This window comes from Hippichthys cyanospilos, chromosome 13, assembly GCF_059441005.1.
Source record: "Hippichthys cyanospilos isolate Australia breed blue-spotted pipefish chromosome 13, RoL_Hcya_1.0, whole genome shotgun sequence".
Classification (NCBI taxonomy): Eukaryota; Metazoa; Chordata; class Actinopteri; order Syngnathiformes; family Syngnathidae; genus Hippichthys; species Hippichthys cyanospilos.
Window position 1 is genome coordinate 9,227,099 of NC_142381.1, and position 24,714 is coordinate 9,251,812.

The window sequence follows — 24,714 nt, forward strand, 5'->3', positions numbered from 1 at the left end:
CAAAAAAAAACAAAAACAAAAAATCATCATCCATCAGCCATTCATAGTTTAAGCTTTCGCAATACCAATAAATGAAATCCAATTCCTGCTAAGTTTTTGGCACTCCTTATATACACATGCGGGTGGGAGAAAGTGTCCAAATGGGATGTGGTAGGTTCAGTGCCGGATGTTTGAGGGGCGCCCGAGCCCACTTAGCTCCAAATATCTTGCTGCGCCCCTGAAAAGACTCGCTCGCCTTCCCAGAAAGTTTTGGGGAAAAAACAAACAAAAAAAGCTTGTGGACGCCATCTACTGCATCCAGGTTTGTGCTATTTGCCATGACTTCTCATTCCTCTCGATATTAAAAGCATTCAAATCTAACGCGCTTCATCACCCTTAGCGAATGCAACTTTGAAATGAGCTGCTGGTTGCCATTGAGACTACTGCGCGTCAATTTCGAAAATGTCAACATTGTTTTGCAAGTCTGCAGGTTTTCTGTTACCGTATAGTGCAGTAAACGGGGGTTTAGTGTCCCTGCAGTGAAGAAGAAAAAACACTTTATGTAAATTAAATGTATTCTGTGCCGTTGTTAATTAGTACCGGAAATCAGCCCTAATTATACGAATGATTTTCTAGCATTTTTAATCGTTATTTGGTTGCGGAGTATTTACATATAGGCTTCCCTACAGATAATGTGTACTCATAGTAATTTTTAAGATCTGATTTGATTTAGTAGAGTACAGTACTGTCTAAATACTATTTGATGTAATTAATTATACGTGATAATATCATGCAGAACAAGGTCTCATTTTAATAATGTATAAAAAACTGAACTAACAAATAATTTACTTATTTATTAATAATGGATAAATAAAAATATTTTTTTTACATATAAAAGGATAGATAAATATGTAGATACTTTTCATGTTTCAATAGTCACACAACCACCCGAATGTAGAAACAATCAACAAAAGTAAAACACACAAAGCGGCATTGAGGAAGAAAAACTCATGAAATTCTCCTGCAAGTGATGAAAAAAGAACCAGGAGATTGCAAATAATGTAGCTTTCTTCGTCAATGTATGTCGGTAAGATCACTAGCATCGGGTGGACTGTTTGGGAGATTTTTTTCCACTCACCTTTTTTTCCACTCAGTATTCCACTCACCAAACTGTGACATGAGGTTTTGTCCCAATGCTAGCGATATGTAAAATACGTGACCCGGCTCAAAAAAAGGGGACCGCCGCTCTATTGTGATTTCAGATGTCTGCGCAAACACAAAACGAGACAACTGTGACAAAAGTAAACAGCCAACAGCGTCGTATCGCTTCCAAATGGAAAACGAAGAAACCTGTATGCCCACTTGAGGCTGAGCCAGACCTTCCCGATGATGACCCTCATTCCCCCCCGGAGCTTCTGACCACCAGCCAAAGTCAAGCTGCTCTCTCAGACAGTGTCTACCTGCTGGCATCTGTCATCTTCCAGAATAACCACCAAGAGAAGCCTGCGGCCCGCCAGCTGGTGAGGTACGGCGAAGGGAGAGGGCTTCCTTTGCCACAAGTCAAAGACGAGACGCTGCGCCTTGCTTATGAATTGGCTTTCAATACTCTGAGATGTAAGTGACAAAATATTGAAGAAACCCCAAAGTTTTAGACTATAAAGAACAGTGTAACACAATGAATTAGGTACTTAAGATAGAATGTGTTAATCAATGGCTCACCATACCAAAATTTGGCTTATACATTTAGAAGTAAATATTTTGAAATGGTAATGGGAATAGGGCCACTTGGTACACATTTCTTAATGTAGCAAACCAAATCCCAGAAAATGGCCATGAATCAAAACATGAGAAAACTGGTTTGTATGAAACCCGATATTTCGATGAATTTCAAAACATGTTTGTGGTCCGACCATCAAAAATACTCGATAGCCGCTGCCCTAGCGCTGATTAACAGAATACAGCTTTGAGTATGAGGATATTAAATCGGCAAGTAGAATTGGATACAGCTCGGAGGGAAAAATGCTCCAATCACCAGGGGGAACGCTTCGGATCAATTTGTCTCATGGTGTGCTATCTGCAATGAGGGTGGGGTCTTGCTTGCCGAAGTCACACGAGGGTGTAATCACCATGGTGATAAGAGCGGTAAGGTGAGGCAGCGATGGGGGCTGGAATCGATTAATGTGTTTGTAGTAGATGGAGAGGTCATCTGGGTATCGGGAATACCCTCATCGCAATATGAAGGATTTGGCTCCGTTTCGCTATCCATCCACCCAACCAGGACATGCCAGGGGGCCTACAAGTCCCTCTGTTAATGCAGATCATAGTTGGGCATCCATCATCAAAGGCCCCGGCGCCGCAGAATTGTCACCAACACAGATAAGTGCAACACTGCAGGTCGTAATAGTTACCCTGGTGGAGGATGGGCTGAATTGGCCGGGAAATGACACGATTTCAACTACAGACCGCCAGTGGATGATTTAAGATCAGTTTAAACTTCTGAAAAGTATTTCCTTTGATTTGAATCGCCATATCCTATTTATATGTTTGTAGTACACAGATCTTGTTCTGCTCATGTATCATTAATGGGTATGGAAATGAGCTCATTTGTAAACTGCAGTGAGTCCTATAATAAAATATAGACAAGCAACACCGCAATAGTAAGGAGGGGCCACTGTTTGCAGCTCATAGAATAAATGTATAGTATGACCTGGATACAGTATGCAAGGATTTGAAGCCAATTTGTTTCATTGTGCATCCTGCGATACACCCAGGAGGATTTTCCCAGTGGTTTGCACTGGGATGAGGCTTCCTTAAAAATCAGGTACAAGCCATCAGAGACCACCGTTCTCTTGAAACCTGCATCACTCATAATTCTTTTTTAAACATGAAGCTATTTGATTGAAATAGATATATCACGTTGATTGTTGCAAGGAGAAGGAAACTGATTAAATAACAAGGCTTCCATTCTTGTGGTTGGTTGGTATGTAATGTCAGCCAATGAAAATGAAAATATAAAGAAAATAGAAGCTGTTATGCTCAACATCTGTTTTTGGATGAAAAAACACTTCCAAAACAGCTCAACACTTACAAAATGTAACAAAACGACACTATAATGTCTTAATTTGTCATTCTGACTTGCAAAGCAGACCATGGTGATTCTTTACAAATTGTAATATATTTGCAATATAATTTTGAATTGAAAGTCGTTTTGAATCAGTAATCTGAATCTAATTGAATTGAATTGAGAGACAGTATAAGATTCCCACCCCTATTATTAACCACAATTTGTTGAAAATAGCTTGAGAACAAACATCCTAACACGTTTGAATGCTCCACTCAATGCACTAATCATCAATGTGTGGCTTTTGAGTGGATGATCAAACAAATGAGCTGAGCTCAGTTCTTAACTTGGAGAAATGCTTCTGCAGCAAAATACTAAAATGCCTCTGAGCTGGGGTATTGATCTCTGATTAGATCTCTCATCTGCTCAAAAGAAAAAAAGTCCCCCTGTAATCTCTGCATTAGAGGAGGCTGTCACTGCGACTACATGGTCAAAAGGTGACAGTCTCTTCATGTTCGATTTGACATTTACAAAACAAGGTTGCTCAGACTGCAGCTTTTTTTTTTTTTTACACATTGCCTTCTGGAACAGACTGAACGTTACAAACAGCATCCTGCATAGGTCAGTAAAAGATTGATGAAAATGAAATAAAACTGCGTGCAATGGCTCTAAATACTATTCTTGCTCAGTGTTTTAACACCTGTTTAAAGGGGAACTAATATGAATGTGTTCCATTTTTTGGTGGTAAATGTTATAATAATTACACATAACAAAGATGGGTTTATTCTTTATCTTGATTCATTGGCATACATACCATTACAGTGAAAGACACAAGCATATGTCGTTATTGGAATAGGTATCATAAACAGAAATGAATAGCTGGGCCATTTATTGTAATTAAGTAAAATATCAAAGTAATTTCACCGCCCACATTCTTCTTGATGTATCTCAGCTTTTATCGATAAATAGGAAGCCCACGTTATTTAGACATTTGCAATCTTTAATGCAGTCCTTCTCAAAGTGGGGAGGGCACCCCTAGGGGGCCACCATGCGATGCCAGGGGAGTCACATGATCCCAGGGAACAGGATTCACTTTTGCCTCGTGAAGTGTAATTGGACATCCACGCCACTAGGTGGTGCAGTGGTGCTCTCATTGTCAAAGTCTGTGGGGAGTTATAAACTGCTGTCAACAACTTTATTTTCTTAATCACATTAATGATAATGTGATTGAGAAAAGAAAAATCAGCATGTGCAACATTTCAAACCTTTTTCTTCAGGTTATTTTTTTTAAGGAATTGGTAATGTTATGTTCCAACTATTTTTACATAGTTGCTCAAAAATGTTTCTAGTTTAATAAGGATTGACATGTATTTTTTATTTCTGGCACATTGATACACTTTTTCTTTCAGTTTCAGACAAATTTTTAACCAGTATAATCTCTGTGCAAAGCAAAAAATTGGGGAAAGTTTATTCATATTGCTTTTTTTTGTTAATAATAAAAAAGATAAAATTTGGGGTATAGAGTATTTCAACAATTTTTAGAAATAATGATCGTATTTCACTTTCTCCTGTATGCTACCTGTGTGTCACTAAATATTGTTAGGGCTCTCTTGATTGAGTAAAACAGAAAAATAATGATAGTACATGCTAAAAATAAGTAACAGGAGTCATTTAGAGGTTAGTGGGTGCCTTGAAACAGACAAGAGGCAGCAAGAATAAATGTGGCAGTAGCCGTGCAGGCAAATAAATTTTCCCTAGTTCCTGAAACATTGATGAAGTATTAATGATCCATAATTTGATGTGAGACTTCACATACATTATCAAATGATTTGTAGCTCATAATTTGATGCGGAAAAGTTTATTTGCCCAGGATAAAATGAACTAAAAAGATACTCTAATGTGTATTAGAAATGAGCAGTACGTAGCGGTCAGTTACTGATCTTATTCGTGTGAAGAAATGTAGTTGACCTTGTCTTTGGCCATTACTCATCCCCTCCTTTCCTCAGCAGCTACATTTTGTTCCTTCTTTCTACCTCCCCCTGAGTATTTCTGCCCAAAACTGTCACATGGTTGCGGCTGCCGTATTGCGACTGGAGACGCTCTTTAGACCACTTTGTGTCGGGCTGGATTTAGAGCATGAAGAGAAAAAAAAGTCTTCTCTTTTTTTTCTGTGTGTCCTTGACCACAACCAGAGCAACGAACAGCACGTGGTACGCCTCAGCAAACATTCAGTAGTGCAGATTGAATTGCATTCTGGAGGTGGAGATAATGACAAATTGTGTGAATGTGTGAAAGCATTCACACATATGTTACTTTGCATTTGTTTTTATATCCCTCAATTGCTTGCCCATTCTATTTCTTCGGCATTTCTTGAGTGCTTCGACGCATTCCAACGTCAAAATGTTCTGAAAATTGTATATTAACTATTTTCCAACGTTCCACGTTCCAACATTAAATTGTTCACCTTCTCCTTACTACAATTGTTTTCTCCAAGTTGATAAACAAATGCAAAAAAAACCCCCAAAATTCTTAAACTGCTCAACATAATTCCCAATTGCTCAGTATTATTCAATATAATTTAAAACCATTATATTATACTGTGATTCATTCCGCGTGCTTCTCCATGTTTCCATTCCCGTTTCAGCATTCACATGCAATTTCTCAAGAAATTGCTTCATCTATTCCGTGTTCTTTTTTTTGTTTGTTTGTTTGCTTTACTTTTTGATTTAAGTGCAAGTCAGGTGCAACGTATTGGAAAGGAACCAGAACTAAAAGGTTCATTTGACCACATCAGTCACAAGTTTGTGGTCTTGAGCTAGGCCGCCTTTTACAGTCAGTACCTGATTTGGAAATATTTCCTCGCTAAATGATTAATAGATGGCTATTTTGTACATTTTTCTATGTGTCTTCCACACCCGCCCCAAAGCATGACGACCCCCCCCCCCCCCCCCCCCCCCCCCCCCCCCCCCCCGGTGCATTTATTGGTGATCTCCTACGATCTTATTTGTGCAGTAATGCTTACTATTGTAAATTGTTATGTCTCCCCAATGGTGACTTCCTTTAGGGACAGGGGGTGTTTTTATTTGTTGCTAATATATATTTAATATGAAACAATGATTTAGTTGTCATATAAACTTGCCTCTTAGGGCTGTTTTAGGGGGATTGTATATCCTTAAATAGTAGCTTCTACTCCATTGATTCTCAGTGTGGTATGTGAGAAGTTGAGAAGGTGACCTGGTTCTGGAATGGATTAAACCTACAACATTTCCATTAATGAGAGCAAAAATGAGGGTTCGAAACTGATGAAGAGTTAATTTGATGATCTTACTCTGATGTATCATTAAAGTAGATCATTTAGTTTTGATATCATGGTGTGTGATTTTTTTTTTTTTTTAATAGCCAGCCATCACAAAAAAAAAAAAAACGATAAATGGAAATGAGTGAGGCACATGAAGAATCAGATTAAGTCTAATTAAGATCCAAACGTGTGTTTAATCACAGGAAATGAACGCTGGTCTAATTGAATTGTGCTTTTTAATTAAATCAGGAGCATTTTGAGATTATGTCTCCAGGAGTTTGTATTGCTCTCATTATTTCACCGCTCTTTTTCTAATTAATGCCATTCATCTGTTGTTTATATTATACATTCCGCAAGATGATAGTGACATTTGTGTCTATCTCATTCTTTATACGAAACATGCAAGGTTTATTTAGCGCTAAATAACAAGACTGACAAAAACATTTATGAAGATTGTTTATTTTATTTTGGACATTACGGCAATAATCATTATCCTTGCAATCCTGCAGAAGATACGTGCTATGGAAAGTGGATAACTTCCTGCCATCATGTAATATAGTCAAATATAAGCATAACTATGCTTCAGTATGTTAATGTGTGCAGTCCTTTCAAATGCTGAATTTTGTCACATAAGTCCACCTTCCTGTCAAACTGTGTATTTCATTTGATAAAGTTGAATCGTGTGTGTATCACAATTCCTCTAATTCGGGAATTTACAGTATTTTAATCCACTGATTTATCAGATTTACAGTTAATATATGTGTTTTTTGCGCAGATCAAGAACTACTGGAGGACGTCATTAGTGGCGGTGGCTCTTCCATCTCTCATCCAATAGTGAGTAAGCTCTTCCTGTGAGAACTTTTAAAAACATAAATGAAGCTTATAGCACCAAAGAACAAACCTAACTTTGATTTCACTATGAAAATTCACTCCATTCAGTTTTCAAGTTTAGCCTCGTTTCCCTTGTGTGTAGCATTCCTAATTTCACAGTCTCACTCCCAAGCTCTCAACCGAGGCTTTACACACAGCACTCTCCAATATTCATGTCTTGCTCTCCAATATTCATGTCCTGCTGTTCACACTGCATACGCTCTTTGTTCTGATCTCCAGCCTTTAATCACTAACAGTGGTATTGATGTATGCATTCATGCCCCCCTCTTATCCACCCACAAAGAGCTGTGCTTTTTATGTCCTCCGTCACTCCAGGATGACACAGACTTACACACTATTTGTGAATGACATGTAAACCTACTCCTTCTTGGCAATGCCATATTTGAGCTAACAGGTCTCTGAGATTTTGGAAAGAAGTGCTTCAGGACACAAGAGATGCGTTTACATAACGGGCATACAAATGTCCTGAATCTCAAGACAAACTCCACTAGGGCTTTCCCTATTACATCTTTTACAAATGAATTATCCTATTGATTTTAACCTCAACAAACACTCTGTATCTGCAAGAAAGGTCTTTGTAGAAAAGAATACTGCAAACATAGTGCTAGCAGAGCTTTGAGGTGGATATTTTCAGTCTACCTATTTTTAAAAGTGACCTACCCAACTTGGTCAACTTTTTACCCCAGCCCCAATCCGAACCAAAACTCTGGAATGTAGAAACCAATCTGAAGTTTTAAATATGAGATTCATTTCATTGTAGCTTTTTTCAGCTTCAAAAAAACAACAACACCTTTACGCTTCTTTGTATTTCATCTTGAATCTAGAACTAATTATTCTTTTTCTTCCTTTGTACCTAGTTTCTGGTAAGCGACTGCACACGTTGTCTGACACGTAAAAGGAAGTCCTTTGGAGATAAGGAACGGCTCCACTATTAATATTAATGTAGTGATGAATTCAAAATTCCCATATGATGTGATATTTGGCCATGTTTCTCCTCTGAATTTTCACCGCATGTCTAAAAAGCAGTATGGCGAACTTCAGTGATTGCAGTGTTTTTAAAGTCCCAGCACACACATGAACATCCAGCCGTTAGCAGCCAGCCCATCACTGGAGTGTGCTGTCATTTGAACAAAGACGTTGCACCCAGGAGGAGATTGTCATGAAGTTACTTTTTACACTACTCATAAAAGATGCCTGGGGAAGATGAAGGGTTCGTCTGTTCTGAAAACTTGGATGGTAATAAAACACATACACAGTAGTGTAGTGAGCTGTAAAAGGGCAACGTAGACAAGGTGTGTTAGATGATGGAACTGTCATGAATTTTGATGGTGGTCTAGTTAAGGAGCAAATATGCAATAAGACATTATGTGGGTTATTCCAGAATTGGAAGTTGCTCACCCTGAACCCTCTCAAGAAATTTTATGCACAATATACAGAAAACTGCTGATATGTAAACAATAATTGCCACGAGACAAAATGGTGTTTTCCCCCTCACGTCTATCTCTCTCAGGTTCCTTATGAAAAATATCAGATTAAATAATTTTTAACTCATCTTTATTTATGATTGTTTTATTAAAAGTCTAGAGGGAGCAGATTTTTCAAATTAAAAAAATGGGACAAGTTCGCTAAAAATTAAATATGCTATAAAAGTCTCACCAGGAACAATTCAAACTGAATTTAGTTGCTAAGAAATATGTTGACGAGTGGTTATAGGTCCATTGATATCCCACATTTAGAACTCACCAGTCAGTGAGCTCAGCTATGGTCTGACTTCCCATGATTCTTTGACACGGAAGCAGGAACTAGTGTTAGTTCAAGTAACTGGGACTGTCACCCTCATTTGCAATTCTTAAAACATGTTATGACAAACTGTAGCAATAATTATTTGTAATTATTCCTGGAGGTTTTTGCTCTCAACATACACACTATAACTACAATCTTTTTAGTCAAGTGGAGGAAGTGACAAAAAAGTGAGCATAATGACAGAAAAGCAATGACAATAAAGCCATTTTTATACCCTTCTTACTCACTAATATTAAAAAAAAAAAAAAAAGTACTTAATAAGTACCTGGTATTGAATGTCGGAACTCTGTGAAGACGTACAAGTATGTTTTTGGGCGTGAACAAATCTCTGATATCCCACAATGATCTTTTGGATAAAATAACCAAATATTCCCGAAAGAGCTAGGGATTGTTATAGCAGCCGTTCCATAATTTCTTCCATTTATTTCGTAAGGGTAACATCCAAGTGTCTGAATACCTTTTGCCGATATTGTGTACTGTGATCCATGAATACACCGTCACACAAACACTTACACGCCTTGTGAATCGGTATTGCTGCGCAGATCGTTACTCTGCATCCTTCAAGCATGACAGTAAAGCTCAGCCACAATCAGACACACTTTAGAAATAGCTCTCAGCTTCTTTCACACTGCTGCCGTCCATAAAGTTCAACCTTGATGGAGACAGGAGGCAACAGTGGAAGCAGACTGGCGGGTAAAAGTGACGTACGCCGGGGTACTGGGGGTGGGGTTGGAAAGGGAGAATAAAGGCGATAGAGATAGAGTTTGGGTTGTAAAAGAGCCTCCGGCATTTGTGATCACAATGGAGTGAGAAAATTAACCCTAAATCCTTGGGAGAATTGAAAGAGCCTGAAGGACAATGGGGAATCGAGGGACTAAGCCGGAATAGCCCCGCACTCAGTGTGAAATGAGCCACGGGAAACATTAATCTCATACCATGTTCCATTTTATGTCCTTGAACTCATGCGAAGGTTTTAATCCTGTTAGAAAATTTAGAGTGACAACTTTGCGTGTATAATGTTATGCTATGATTTTTCAAATACTGACATGGTGATTTAGCTATTGCAATACTTGCAACTTGCTTATTGTGATTCCAAAAGGTATGTTTGGCACATAAAACTGCTCATCGCCAAAAGAATAACAACGCACTGTCGGCGAAGCACGGTGGTGACAGCTTTATGCATTGGGACTATTTTAATCTGTGGAGTTCAAATTACAGTCAGCGACAGAATAAAGATTTCAGGCTTGTGCTCGAAAAAGGAAAAGAAGAGAAAGCCTACTAGAACAGCTCAACTTAATCCAATCAGATATAATCTGTCGACTTTTTATATCCACTGTAACTGCATTGTGGCATAAAAAAGATCTTCCATCACCTTATGCATACCAGAACATGTTATAATTCTAAATGTAAAACATAAATGATCAGATTAAATGACAAAAGTGGCCTATCTTTTTTATTGTCTTGTTGCTGAGGTGACTAAAGATCGCCAACATGTTTACTGGCTACTTTCACATTCGTGGGATACTGTTGTCCAGCAACGTGAAGGAATTTTCTCACAGCCAAAGATTTAAAAAGGCCAAGTGGTTCTCGAAGTACAAAAAGTATTTTATTGTGAAAGTATGCCATGCATTGACAAAACGATGTGATTTTGGATGACTTCGGTGTGACTAAAGGACAATATGTGATCCAGCCTCTGTGATGATTAATAAATTAGTTGAAGTAGTTCATTCTGGCGTCTCGCACGTTGTGAGGCTACACTACAATACCATTTACTGCTAATGCAAAGGTCACAATTTCAAGTGCTGCATTTCAAACTGTTTACACATTCACATTTGACTGAGCACAAAATATTCAAGTTGAAAGTCAAGGCATTACTATATTTTGTGATGAATATATGCAGCAGTTGGAAAGAAATTTGTCTTGGTCAAAACGACATCGAAGTGAGGCTCTTCACTTGAAATATACAAATCTATCAAATATTATGTAAAGATAGAATTTTGCACAAATGCAGTGGGAACTATCTTGCTGAATATGAAATGAAGCCCCACAATAGGGGCCCCAGACAAATACTCATGCCTAATTCATTCCCTTTGCTCACCAAATAACAGCGTGTGTTGCTTTTGTCCTGCAGCCAGATGATCAGATGAGCCTTTTTGCCGTCATGCTCTATGACTTCCAGGATAGGAAGTTCTTCCTGCAGGAACACTCGCGGGAAGAATCCATACATGAAGTCAGAGATGTGGAGAATTATCTAATCAGGTAAACAAAGGGGAGATTAGCTGGAACTATCGGCCTAATTACACTTTTTTAAAACCGGTTTATTTTTATCTGCAGTACATTTTTTACAGTCTTTTTCCATTTGTTTGAAATGAACTATTTAGTAATATGGAAAACATTTTTTTTTCATCATACAAAATTGCACCATCAGGAAGACAAGTGTTTTGGATAACAGTTGAATAGATGTAAAATGACATTCTATTGCATTGTCATTTCAATTTGATTATTCGTTCAATCCTAGTAAAGATGAACAATAGTATGCAAACAATAACTGTGAATGAATGAATGTGAACTGTGAATGTTGCCTTTAGGTCCAGAACAAAACTGGAAGCTTCTCTGGCCCGATATAGAATCAAGCATGACCTTTCATCTATTGACTGCATTCTACCTGAGAGTGTGAAGGTGAAGCAGGAGAGATCCAACAGGCTGCCACTTTATGCATGGGTCAACACACTGAGGAGCAGGTCAACTCGCACGTGCACACATGCAGTACATATGCACACTCAGGTGCACGCACGCGTGCTCTATCTAACTGTCCTTTTGCTACTGCGTGCAGACTTTTGTACTTTTTGGTACTGCTTCCTTGTATTTTATAGCCCAGGTGCCCAACTGACACCCAATTAAACTGTGGGTGGACAAGTGTATGTGGTTGTGTTACAATATACAAAGGTGTCTTCTGGCTAGGGCTGATTCACTCAGGTGTAAATCGTGCCACTGAAGACAGATTCAATCAGCAACTATCCTCAGCCAGCTCTGAGATCGGAAAGGTCACATCTTGGATGTGTGCCAATATGTGTGCCTGTGTGTGTGTCTCCTAATATTTTTGACAGCACATAAGACAGATATAAAGTCCTTTTAAAAGGCCACCCAGGATTTCTATTGCCTCATATATCATTCCAGAATCAGAGGACAATTTAGGTACCTACATTTTTGAAAAGTGTATGACGGCAGGGGACGCTTTTCAGCACACAGCAAGCAACAGTTTGTCAAAAGAGGAGGCTTCAAGCTGTTTGATGCCAATTTCAGTTGGTTTATTGGAACTTAAACATGACAATTGCACATTTAAAACATGCTAACAAATGGCATAAATAATTGCAGTTTCAGAAACGAAGAATATTTGAACACAAATGATGGAGCAACACATGTAGACAGGCAATATAACAATATTCACAGTCATGTACTCTTTACTTCGCGAGAGTAGTAGGACATATCAGTACAACATGGATGGGTTAATGTTTTTGCTGGGGACGCAGAAAATGCCCTCCAATTGCAAAATGACTCACATCTATAATTTGCTTGCAGTCTGGATGAGGTCCAGAGTGCGCTGATGAGTGCGGGCCTCTCCCAGGTGAATTCAGTCAGGCAGTTAGAGGGGCAGACCTTCTGCCAGGATCCCGACTGTGAGGATTTGCTGGTATTCCCCGCTCGAATGAAAGCGAGGCTGGATTCCACCAAGCTGCTTCACAACCGCAAACTCATCATACAGGTTCAATGCGCACACACCCACACACACGCACACAGCCTGGCATCAGTGTCCTCTGATATTTATAGCTTATGTCTCAAACTGATTACAAAGCGGCATGCAATCCCTCATGCCAACCAAGATGAGTTTGCCTGGAAACTACTGTAATATTTCACATCACTTCTTCACATCATATCACGTTTCAATTTGAGTCATAACAAATTTCCTGCCTTAGGCGAGTGCTCCACTACAATACAGTTCGTTTCAAACCCAAACATATATCAATTTCTCAATTGCAAAAGCAATTAATCACAGCTCCTTGTTGATATATGTTGCGTGTGATGACTCTCCATCATGTTTGTTGTCCTGTCTGTCTTTTACTATTATTTTCGATCAAATGATATGGTCTGGACTGCATTACCCATTTCAGCTCATATTTACAGAAAAATATACAGTATATCCATATGAATGTTTTTCAGTTTTGTTTGTTTTGGTTTATGGACAGGTTTGTGCTTGACCAGTTGGCTTTGCGGCAATCACAGCCAGAAGTCACGCTTGAGCATAAACTCCACAATATTTGCAACCCTGCTATTCTGGTTTCTCAACCTTTTCTCAGTGTTGTACCCCCTGTGGAAGATTTATTTTCAAACAAGTACCCCCTAACCAGCACAAAGCATTTTTGGTTAGGGGGAAAAAAAAAAAAGAGTGCTGTACCATCTTTGTCTGCTCATTATATTTTGATACTCCATTTGTAGGCTGGAACTTCATTTTAAAGTTTGTGCACATAACAGTTCTTAACATATTTCCTCCTTTTGGGATCATAGATCCGTTTTCAAATGGAAATCACTAACAATTTTAAATTGTTTTCAAGTGGTTGACAGTTAATTGTTGTTGGCATATGATGGTTGGGGCTGAACCATTCTGTATGGGGGGGACTGATTTTTTTTAAGGATAATCAAATTGAATAGCTTACTGGATATAAAGTTATTTTTTACAAACTTGTAGAATATTTTCCTGAAATACGTACCTAATCTAATAATTATTTTAGAGAATTTTTTGCATGAATACATGTAATACAGTCCTAAAATTTAATTAGTATTCAACTAAACTGAATAAAACACTTTATTCAATTCTAAGGGATTTATTCAGCAATATTTATAAAGAAATGCTTTTCAAGTGCCTACTGTATGCGTCTGCACCAAACACAGCAAAATACAGCAATATGATATGATGAATAAAACATAAAAGTTGAATATATGACGGTTTCTTACTGACAGAAAATCTAAAACAAAATGGTGCTAACTGTGTCCTCTTCCCCTGGAATTACTGCTGTAATATTAATCTCTTTACAGACTATGGCCACAAAAACAATTCATCGCTCATTTCTCTCTCTTTTTTTTTTTTTTTTTTTTTGCAGGATAAGTCTTGCAGCCTCGTCCCGGAAGTGGCAATCTCCCTGCTGCCAGCTGACGGGGACATCCTCATAGTGGGCAGTTTCTCCGGCCTCACTGTCTCTCACGCGGCTTCGCTCATTAAGAAGAAACATAAAGCCAATGAGATCAAGTCCAGAGTCCTTGCTTGTGTCAGCGGTCTTACAAGCGCTCAGAAGGAAACCATTCAGAAAGTCATCGTCCACATGGGGTGCAAGAGTAGGTGTGATCATAAATGTCTTGCCAGTATCTTGCCGCTAGTCCTTCATTTTCCCTGAAGAATATCTAGACCAGTGTTATATGCAATATAAATGTAATACATGTGGAATTGTAAAATTCACCAAAACTCACCAATGTTCTATCATTTCTAAGTTATTTGCAGAACAGCCCTGCCGGCTACTCTTGTGATATTTGGGGGCTACCTGGTGCCCGTGGGCACCACGTTGGTGACCCCTGATCTAGACTTTTTATTCTTAGCAAGAATACAGTATATTAGTTGCTTGATTACTTTGCTTGTTTAACATCATTTTTCTGATAGTAGGTCATTAAGGCCATTCTTGCATTATGATGATCTTCAACGTGCAAATAAGGTTACATTGAAAATGACTAGGACTTGGGTGGAGTTTGTAATATCACCGTAAATTCCAGACGATAAGCAAATATATAATATATGTATAATAATATATATACAAATCAGTTTTCATGGCTTTACATAGCCCTTTTGGCTTTTAATCAGGTGTGTTTTATGGTCCGGAATTTACGGTATCAACATTCGGGAAATCATAAGCGTACTTTTTTGTTTTTTTTACATGAAGTGTTATTTGAACAACAACCAAAAAAATGCAAAATAAATAAAAGCTCTGTGTTGCATGTGATTGAGTAAAATTGCAACACAACTGGCAACAGGTGTGAAAGTGGTGGAGACCTCCCTATTTTTTGCGCTTGAGGTGCTTCCGTTGGTTTTTACCGTGAATAATCGGGTGCGCCCCAAGCTCAGATTTAAATTTGAGGTGACAGAATTGGAAGTGTAAGTGCCAAACTGCAACCTGGATATTCCACAATGTTTGTAACACCTCTTTTGATGCACATTCACGCATTCAAAGAATGTGTGTGCTTCAAGTCGGCTCCTTTTTGAGGGAAGTACGTTGCATATGAGGAGTGTGTCGTTCTGGTAGCTACTGCAAAAAAAAAAAAAAAGCCATATTTTCTTGGATTTAACTCATCTTGGGCATGTGGCAAATAGATGTGTCTGCCCATCCTGGATATTATTGCATTTAAAATGTGGCACAAACGGAGCCAGGACAAACAGAATTGGAATGAGTTTGTCTTTGTGATGTGACTTTCATTTGCAAACGAACCGAATCTTTTGAATGGCTCTGCTTGGTCTTCGTGAGACATTTACCCAGCCCGCTCCACATTGCAGAGACTCTTTCTTTAGATTGCTTCCCCAAATTTCCCTCACACAATTTCTAAACCTTCAATAAATCACCTTTCATTTTGCCTTTTCTAGATGTGAAGCTGATACATGAGGACTTCCTGTCTCTCACCAGCGGTGACAAGCGTTTCGCAAAAGTACGTCTCATCCTGTTGACTCCCAACTGTTCCATGTCTGCAGTCAGCAATCCACTTGAATTTCTGCTGCAAGAAAACCGAGGTACCTCTGATGTTGCTGGTCGTAAACCAGATCACACTAAAAGTAATTTTGTGCCTTTGTTATATTCAGACGTGGGCTTACTGCAGGACTTGTCCCAGGGTTCTGTGGCCCAGAGCAAGCTGGACGCTCTGATAGCACAGCAGAGGGAAGATATTGATCACGCATTAAAGTGTGAGTGTCGTAAAGCGCTCGTTATCATGCCGAGACACACACACTGACACAAAGGCAACACATGCACGAGCTCTGTGTGGAGCCTCGCTCACCTCTCTGACTGAGTACCTAATTATCTAATCTCATACTAATTGAGCAAGCATATGCTGTCCCTGGGAGATTGGCTGTCCTTAATTAGATATGCTAATGTTGGTCAGCATGCATGTTTCAAATAGTGCACAATCCGAGAGCAAAAAATGCTGCTCTGTGTGACCCCGTAAGGGAGGTATTGATTTAGCAATGTGTTTCTTGTTGTGGTTGTAGGGCATTATTAGCTCAGAAAGTTCATTCGGCGTGCACACAGTAAATGAAATCAAAGGAGACTTAAGGGAAAAATTAATTCTATCTCACTGTGGTTGTGTGTCAGGTCAACTTCTTGTTTTGTGGATGAGGATGAGGATATGTGCCAGATTTCAAAGTGCGTGCTTTCACACGTTGAACGTTGTTTTTTGTCTTTTTCTCAGCAACACTCCAGATTCAAAGAATTAGCTCATCGTTGAGCTTTGTTGGATGATGTCATTGGATCAAGGAGAGTTAAAAGTGATTTAAAGGCCTTTGAAACTACTTCTCACAATTGACAAAATAGAACGACGGCGAGTAAAGTCTGTCTTGCGGACTTTATCTGCAAACTATTTGTCATTAGCGTGAAATTGGAATGTCAATCGCATTGGTTCTCTGTGGCTTTAACTATTGCTGCCATAAAGAATTCTGGCTAATATCCTTTTTTAAAGGTTGAACAGGCAGAACCTTTACTATAGGTGGCATGAAGGTTGTATCCAGGCACCTTTTCTAAGCATTTGTGGAATCTGGATGCACAAATGCACCTCAAATGTTGGACACCTCTTTCTTTTAAAGTAGAGGTACAAGATGGAGCATTCAACTGAATGCATTCAAGGTTGCATCCAATTTTGCACAACAAAAATAATACTTCGTATGCTTTTGTCATATTTTCACAGTTCCGAAAGTTCTAACAGTTGTTTATGCAACCTGCTCGTCAAACCAAGAGGAGAATGAGGAGGTGGTGACCAGAGCCATCAAGCAGGCCAATGCCATGGCGCAGCAGGAATGGCGGCTCCGAAAACACGAGTTGAGGTCAGTCTCGGTTCGCGAGCAGACTCTCTGCATGTTTCGCCGTCTCTCTCCTTCAGCGTGCGTTTGCTCTGCTGTCAGCCTGCTGAGGTCTTTGCCTCCCTCCAGGTAGACTTCTGTCAAAATCTCATAACACCTCCAGCATGAACTGAAAGGTGCAACTGCTTGCTTTTGAAATGCAGTGCAAAGTGTAGAATAGAGATCTTCAGACAGATCGACTTTTTCTGAAATATGATTATACTACAAAAACTGTATTTATATTAGTTATGCCTGACTTGCTTTCAGTTGGCAGAACATAAATTCAGAAATGTATAGCTGCCCTCTGTAGTTAGTTGTTCTTTTACGGGAAATGCCCAAAGCTGCATTGAATAAAGCAAAACTTTTATATTTTGTGATGGATTCAACACACTTTCCAAACAAACAGCATTCCTGCAGAAGCTCAAGAGGTCTTTTTTTTTTTTTTTTTTGCTTTATCTACTTAATGCATCCATCTTACTGTTGTATTTTAGTAGGACAAAGTAGCAGGATTGGAAAAACAGACATGTACTTGTAAGTGACAGTCATTTTACCAGGCACCTGACTAGTGAAGACAAAGAGTGTACTCGTACGTACATGGACCTTAAAGGGAGCATGTGCAAGAAGTTGACTTAGTTTTTCACTATAAAGGAATACATTAAATAATTGTAAAATTCAAAAACTTGCAAAAGAATGTGTTCTTAATGACCACCAGTATGTTTTAAATATAATCATAGGTTTAGTTATCATTAAATTATATGACATGGTGGCAGCACTTCTCCGGAGGTGGCCATGTTTTTTATAGCTACGGACTATGGTAAATGCAGTACTTGCAGCACCTCCTGTGGTCCAAAATGAAAAACTGTGTGAATCGTACACACTTTCCCTTTAAGCTGATGAGGATATGGTCAATATGACCAAAGCTGATTACATGTAACACTCAGGAGGCGGCTCGGTGGTGCAGTGGTTAGCACTAGCATCTCACAGTTCAGGGACATGAATTAATATCCTTGTTTTGGACTTTCTGTGTGGAGTTTGCATGCTCTCCCCGAGCCTGCGTGGCTTCTCTTTGGACACTCCGGCTTCATCCCGCAGTCCAAAAACATGCAGGTGTACTGGACATGCTAAATTGTCCTTTGGTGTAATTGAGTTCGTTAATGGTTATTTGTCTTTGTGTGCCCCGAATTGACTGGCATCCAGTTCAGGGTGTCCCCCACCTATTATATATATATATATATATATATATATATATATATGGATGGATGTAACATTCAGGATTCGTTTGACCTTTTTTTTTCACTTGCAGCATTGTGCTCGATGTCGTTTTATGCTGTGTTTAGTTTTATTGTTGTTTGAAACTCCTACTTTTAACTTTTAATTACTCCTTCTGTCTTTGTGTTTACTTCATCAAGACAAAGCCAAGTCCTGTGTAATTCTCCAGACAGAGCAGGAGGTCGTGAAATTCATCAAGAAAGCAGCGCTTTCTTCAGGGTGGAGCCCTCTGAGCTGAGTAATGGCTGCTTCCTGGCTGTTCTCATCAGAGAGGTGAAGGTAAAGGTACTGTAAAGATCTTTGATTGTAATATACTGTAATGTCTTTTTCTCAGATATACATACAATAACATTGAAAATAACTCCTCCATTACAAAATGTGAATGTATAGTTAATTTGAAAAAAGAAAAAAAAAACGTCAAAGGGCCCATATCAGGATGGTTCTCATTCGGTCATGTCACTAAATGTGTACTGCCCCTGTATTGCCTGTGCGGACTAAACACATACCCACATTCTTCTAGGACAATGCGAGGAAAGGGGCACAGTAGCGGTCGTCTTATGCTCAGGTTAGAAATATAGCCACCAAAATAACTCAAATTTCTTAAGCTTTTGAATTGTACCAATTGGTCTGATCATAAACCTTTAATTAATTGTTGAAAGTTTTAACTAGAACGATAGAGGCCCTTTAAAATAAATCAATAATAAAACATGTAGGTTATTTAAAGCAAAACATTAAACATGTCCATGTAAAACAACAAAAGTTGTTTTGTATTTTACCATATTTCCGAGGAGTAACTGTGGCCCAGAATTTTTGCCAATACCTCAGTCAACCAATTGGCTGTGAATTAGCTTTGAATTTTTGTTTTAATTTAAGCGCGGTCCAAACTAGCAAACGACATAACTTTGCTCAAAATGAAAGTAATCTAGTTTAATGATCGCACCAAAACAAAACATAATAGAAAGCAAGCAAATAGAAGTAAAAATAATTTGTTTGTCAAAAGTGCACATAGATAGACAATATAACAACACTCACATATATAGTGTATCATTTGTTAAAAATATTTCTGTAACTTACATTCATTTCAATAATAAAATAATTTGAAATTCAGTATGAGTGTTTTGAGTTTCAAATATGATCACAAAATTAAATAAACCCATAAGTCAAGACACCAATGTTTTGTTGTTTTGTTAACAAGGAGCTTGAAACTCAGAACTGTTATCATTCCAAGACCAGGTTTGCACAGAAACATACATCTGTGAACGGGCATGCATGAATGCTGAAACCTTGAAAGTGTCCAAGTTGTGTACCAGCAGATTTTTGATGATGATTGAGTTGTGGTGTGAGAATTATGAGTACGCCATTTGTCATTATGAGGTGAAATTCAGTCACCAGGTTCAATCAGAGAGTAAGCATACGATGTGTGAAGGTGGATGATTTCTGCTGAGATGGGAGAAAAAAAAATGAATCAAAGGCTGGAGGGGTGCATTGTCCCAGTGGCTTTATGCAGCACAATCACGTATTTAGCGATGTGAGGAGGTAATGAGAGAAGTGGGAGTGAGTGAGGCTGAAGCATGTCTTGGAGTTGATAGTTTGAGACATTAACGAGCAAAGTTGTAAAAAGAATGCTGTGAACCACAATGAGTTTCTGAGAGTCTGATGAAGCTTTTATTTGATCAACGTCAGTAATTTGGTTTATTGATACGCTCAATGCCTCATAAAGCCACCGTCATCCATCCTGTGTAAGAAAAAATCCATTTCTGCATGTATACGTTTTATCCTGACTCGAACTTCACATAGGGCAGCAATTGAAATTATTTTGTATTTCTGTATAACCACCCCCAGCCATGAAGGGGTCCAGATGACTACCTGTGGAATAGTAACGAGGATTTTGAACAAATGACGAGGACGGAGAAGGGCGCGTCTGGCAGTTATATCCATATATTCAAATAGGAGGAGCTATTTTGCGTGTGAGATAGTGATGATGACTTTTAGGCAAATGAATATTCAGCTGTTTAAAGAAAATTAAGGATTGAAACTTCAGATCATTTTATTATTGTGAAATCATTTTCAGTATTTGCATCAATGCGTATGTGTAGACTACCTTGCAGTCTTGTCTGGCTCCTGCCCCTTTCTAGTTTGTAGAACTTAACCTCAACAAGAAAGTTAAATTAGGAAAATTGGACAAATGATTAAACATATTCGGCATCGGTATCGACAAAACTGGCAACGGTATTTACTGTATATCGATCAATCCCAAAATCACACCCAGGGGCTTTACAGTCAATATAAAATAGAAGATTGAGTGTTTTAAAGAACAATCCCAACTGTGGCTCCATGTCGCAATGTCCACTGAAGTGAAGCACAAATATGTGTCAAAATCTATTTCATATCATTATATTTTAAATGTACACTTCCAGCCCAATTAAATTAATTTCACTTTATAGTCGTCAATGAATTAGTTGGTGGCACCATGAAAGCCCAATAAAAATAGTTTACTGACATCAATAGCTGTCAATGACTGAGAATCAGCTAATTATGTCATTACAGTTTTTTTTTTCTATACAAAAGTATGATATTATGGACTGCAATGCTTTCTGTTAAAAAAATATATATATCCAAAATATTACGTTTTTCAAATGTATTCAAGGAAAAAACGAATGAGATTTCCATTCATTTCATTCTGGAACGATGATTTCAGATGGTTCACCACTGTTTGTAAGAAAACTGTGATCCTCCTCCTTATTTCTAACATTCCACACATTTCTGACTTACCTCTGACTTTCCTTCTCATTAGCAAATGCACATCTGATTCAAGTGGTTCGCCTGTGCGGCGCTTTCCCCCCTGTGGGTGCGGTGGTGCTCTGTTGCACTGTAGCACGAGGTCCTCCTGGGCCATCACCTTTTATTCCCCCACAGATAAGAATCAAAAGATAATCAAACCGTTGTAGTGGCGCCTCAAACAGGGACCCCTGTTGCCCCCCGACCGCCCCTCCCCCCCGCAACCTGCAATAAACTCAGCTAATCAAAAGTTATTGTGGCCCTCTGAAAAGTGCCATAAAAATAGCAATTATCTAAGTGTTTGACTGCTGTCTGGCTTACGCGGGCTGTCATGGATGCGGCCATTTAGGTTCTTTATGGGTCTTGCATGCCAAAACAGTCGGGGACAATAAAGACAGGGAAACATTCTCGGGAATGTGGAGCAAATTTGAACCCAAAGGTGTCTTGTAGCAGTCACAATAGCTCACTTTTATTCTGCTCGGTTTCTGCCTAATTTGGGATTGAACATTCTACATTTTACATTTGGGGTGAGCTCAGGCCTTGTTGGAGGAAGTGAGCGATTTACCGAGGTTGGTGGGTGGAGATATAGGGTGAAGAGAAATTTATGGGGGGAGAAGGAGGAAGAAGAAGAAAGTAAGACGAGGGAGAGTGTCTGTTGAATAATTCAATGTCCCCTGTCTGAATGAGTTAGCATCAATGAAGTTCAGGGCACCAAACATGGAAGTACCTCTAAACCCGCTTTACCTGTGCACCCTAGGCTGCATCTTCACACATAAACATGTGCATACATTGTATGTGCATGCACAGTACAAGAATGTTTGCCCAGCGTTTGCGACATCTTGCACACTCTTACATGTTTGCATGTCAGCTCAAGCACTTACAAACAAAAAGCAGCAAGTCTCTGTGGTGCCCGTCGTGAATTATTCAAGTGTTGAGGCAAGCGGCGTGGGCTGCTGATGAGACTGCAGGTGACCCTGCTGCCGCCAGCAAGGACATGGCGGCATCTCCCACGGCTGTCGCCTTACGGAGGGGCACTTTTGGAAATATATGTTTAATGCGAGATAATAATTTTGTTTATTTCAGCGGGGGTCACTATGCAAGGCTCGAAATAAGTGGTTTCAATTTGCCGTTTGTGACAAAAATATTGGACTTTGCACCTCATGTAAAGACATGGAATCGCTAAATTCTCATTTTAGCGACTGCCGTTGGTCCCAAATGGTTTTCTTTATGCGCGAGTGCTACCTTTTTGTTAGAATTTATCCGTCACTCGTACAAAACTCTCACTATGGTTCAGGCGGCTCATTTGTGGATTGCTCAGTGAAAAAATGTGTGCGCTCTTGCTAAGGCTGCATGTTCAATTGACGTTTCACATTCACAAATACTACTTTATTTGTGCTTCTATTCGGTAGCAATCCAGTGGGATGCACATTTGTCATTTCATGCCTTGTATTAGATAACTTGCACAAGGTGCTTTAGCAAGATGCTAAAGAAGTACAAAATGTATACTTTTGCGTGGTGTTCCTTTTTAATAGATTCCGGAGTCCGAGCATGTGGCAAAAGAGGCATCGCAGGCTGTGCAGGCCAAGATGTCGGCCAGCCGCAAACCTGAGCAAGTCAGGTTCAACCAACCAACTAAAAAGAAGCAACGTGGACGAACTATCAGACCAACTAAAGTGACCTTCAATAAGCTACCTGATCACCAAGTAAAAAAGCAACCGTTACCACTGGGTAAGATTTGTTATTGGAACTATTCATTTATGGGTTCTTTTCCTCAATTCATCAGTATTTCTTTCCTTTTGGTTTTCCAGGTATTCCACCCAAACCATGCTCACAGTCAACACAGAATTCCGTTTTCGCCACCCACCGCACCCAAGAAAACACCAGATCATGCACCCTCAAAGAAGAATATAATCCAAAGGCACACATCACTCTCCCCGTTTTCAACATTGTGACTTCCACACCAGCTCTGTGTTCGACTACTCCTCCTGGCACCCCTGCGACAACTGCGGTCCATCCCCGGAGGGTCCATCAGTTGGCGCTGAAACCCGCTGTTATCATCCTGCCTCCTCAACATCTTTCCCAGGCACCGCATCCTCATCCTGGACTCCACATGTGGAGGAGTCTTGCGCCAATGACACCCCCCTCTCGAGCCATGGGAGCTCGTCCCAAGGACACATTGCTCAAACATAAACTGAAGTTTTATGTCTGATTTTTTATTAAACCAAACCTGTGACAACATACAGGAAGTCATTCTTGCATAAGGCACTTGAAGGTTTGCTTAAACTTTACCTTCGCTCAGCCCATTTTGAAGTATGGATGGGGAATCGAGGCAATATTGTGAAGTCCGACCCCATTTCAGTTATGTTGTGCAGTGAAAAAGCCAACTATTACAAAGCATTAAAAGTATTATCCTGTATAGGGGTGTGTGTTAGAGATGACTTTGCAAATTGATATAGGTCGTAATTTTATACGGATGCACTTTGTAAACAGTAATAGGTAAATGAACTTAAAAGTTGATTTAAATTTGTATAGTCCTTGAGACTGACTTTTACCTACTGATGACACAGCATCAGGAGCAATTGTAGATTCAACTTCTCTACAACTGAATCATGCCGCCCCGCCCGAGCTTTGTTTAGAATACCCCCTAGATCACAGGTGTGGAACTCCAGTCCTGGAGGGCCGGTATCCTACATGTTTTCAAACCTTTTCCCTCAAAAACACCTGATTCAAATGATTGGGATCATTTTGAAGCTCCTGCGGCGCTTGCTAATGAGCTAATTATTTGAATCAGGTGTGTTGGGGAAAGAAAACCGGAAAACATGCAGGATGCCGGCCCTCGAGGACTGGAGTTCCACACCTATGCCCTAGATTTACCCTCAGATTTAACAATACTGCACTGATGAAGTTGTACAACTTTTAAAAACAGATGAGTGAACTGTGAATGACTGACTTTTGTGTATCTCATAACTCAGCTCAATTGCACACAAATAATTATACGCATTATTTCCTGCATTCTATTTTCTAATACAGGAGATATATGTATCAATTACCTGTCATTCCCATTCACACTGATCCCCTATAACTTGGCTCACGTCAGTATCAAATTTCAAAACAAATATAACGCACGTGTATACAAGAGGCTGCGGTCCCTTTCTTTGTTTTGCTAATGCATTTTTATTTTCACAACAAATAACATTTACACTCTCACTGTGCAACGACAGAATCTGAAATGATTTAAAGCATCACCCCCCCATCTTTGTTTGTTGGTTTTGTGTCAGTTTGAACTTGTTGACTTTGTATAAGCTTGCATTGCATTCCCAGTGTGTGAGTCGAGTGTAGGTGCTGAGGCGCTGGCCCTTTAAGTGACCACACCCTTTTTTAATGTTTGTCTGAAAAGCCGCTGGTGCGTTTTTTTTTTTTTCGATATCCTTAATATATAGCATTGAGGTCCCTGGAGAAGTCTACCCCTTATTAGAGCTAGATTGTTACAAGAGG

General features: G+C 39.3%; 1 protein-coding gene across 4 annotated transcripts; it reads left to right on the top strand.

Moving 5' to 3' along the window:
- The first annotated feature begins 158 nt into the window (after positions 1–158).
- On the top strand, positions 159–23,850 carry LOC148413747 (protein NSUN7). 4 transcript variants are annotated; one of them, XM_088431766.1, is made up of 13 exons: positions 159–301; positions 1,242–1,593; positions 7,114–7,172; positions 11,164–11,291; positions 11,621–11,773; positions 12,612–12,795; positions 14,189–14,420; positions 15,712–15,855; positions 15,925–16,026; positions 17,022–17,157; positions 18,582–18,726; positions 22,752–22,947; positions 23,028–23,850. In XM_088431766.1, exons 1-13 carry the CDS (start codon positions 167–169, stop codon positions 23,426–23,428), a joined length of 2,367 nt encoding a protein of 788 aa, XP_088287892.1. In that variant the 5' UTR covers positions 159–166; the 3' UTR covers positions 23,429–23,850. The 4 variants fall into 4 exon arrangements, with proteins under 4 accessions (XP_088287892.1, XP_088287893.1, XP_088287895.1 ...); XM_088431767.1 differs by having other exon boundaries at positions 18,582–18,720; XM_088431769.1 differs by having other exon boundaries at positions 11,621–11,711; positions 12,658–12,795.
- The last annotated feature ends 864 nt before the right edge of the window (positions 23,851–24,714 follow it).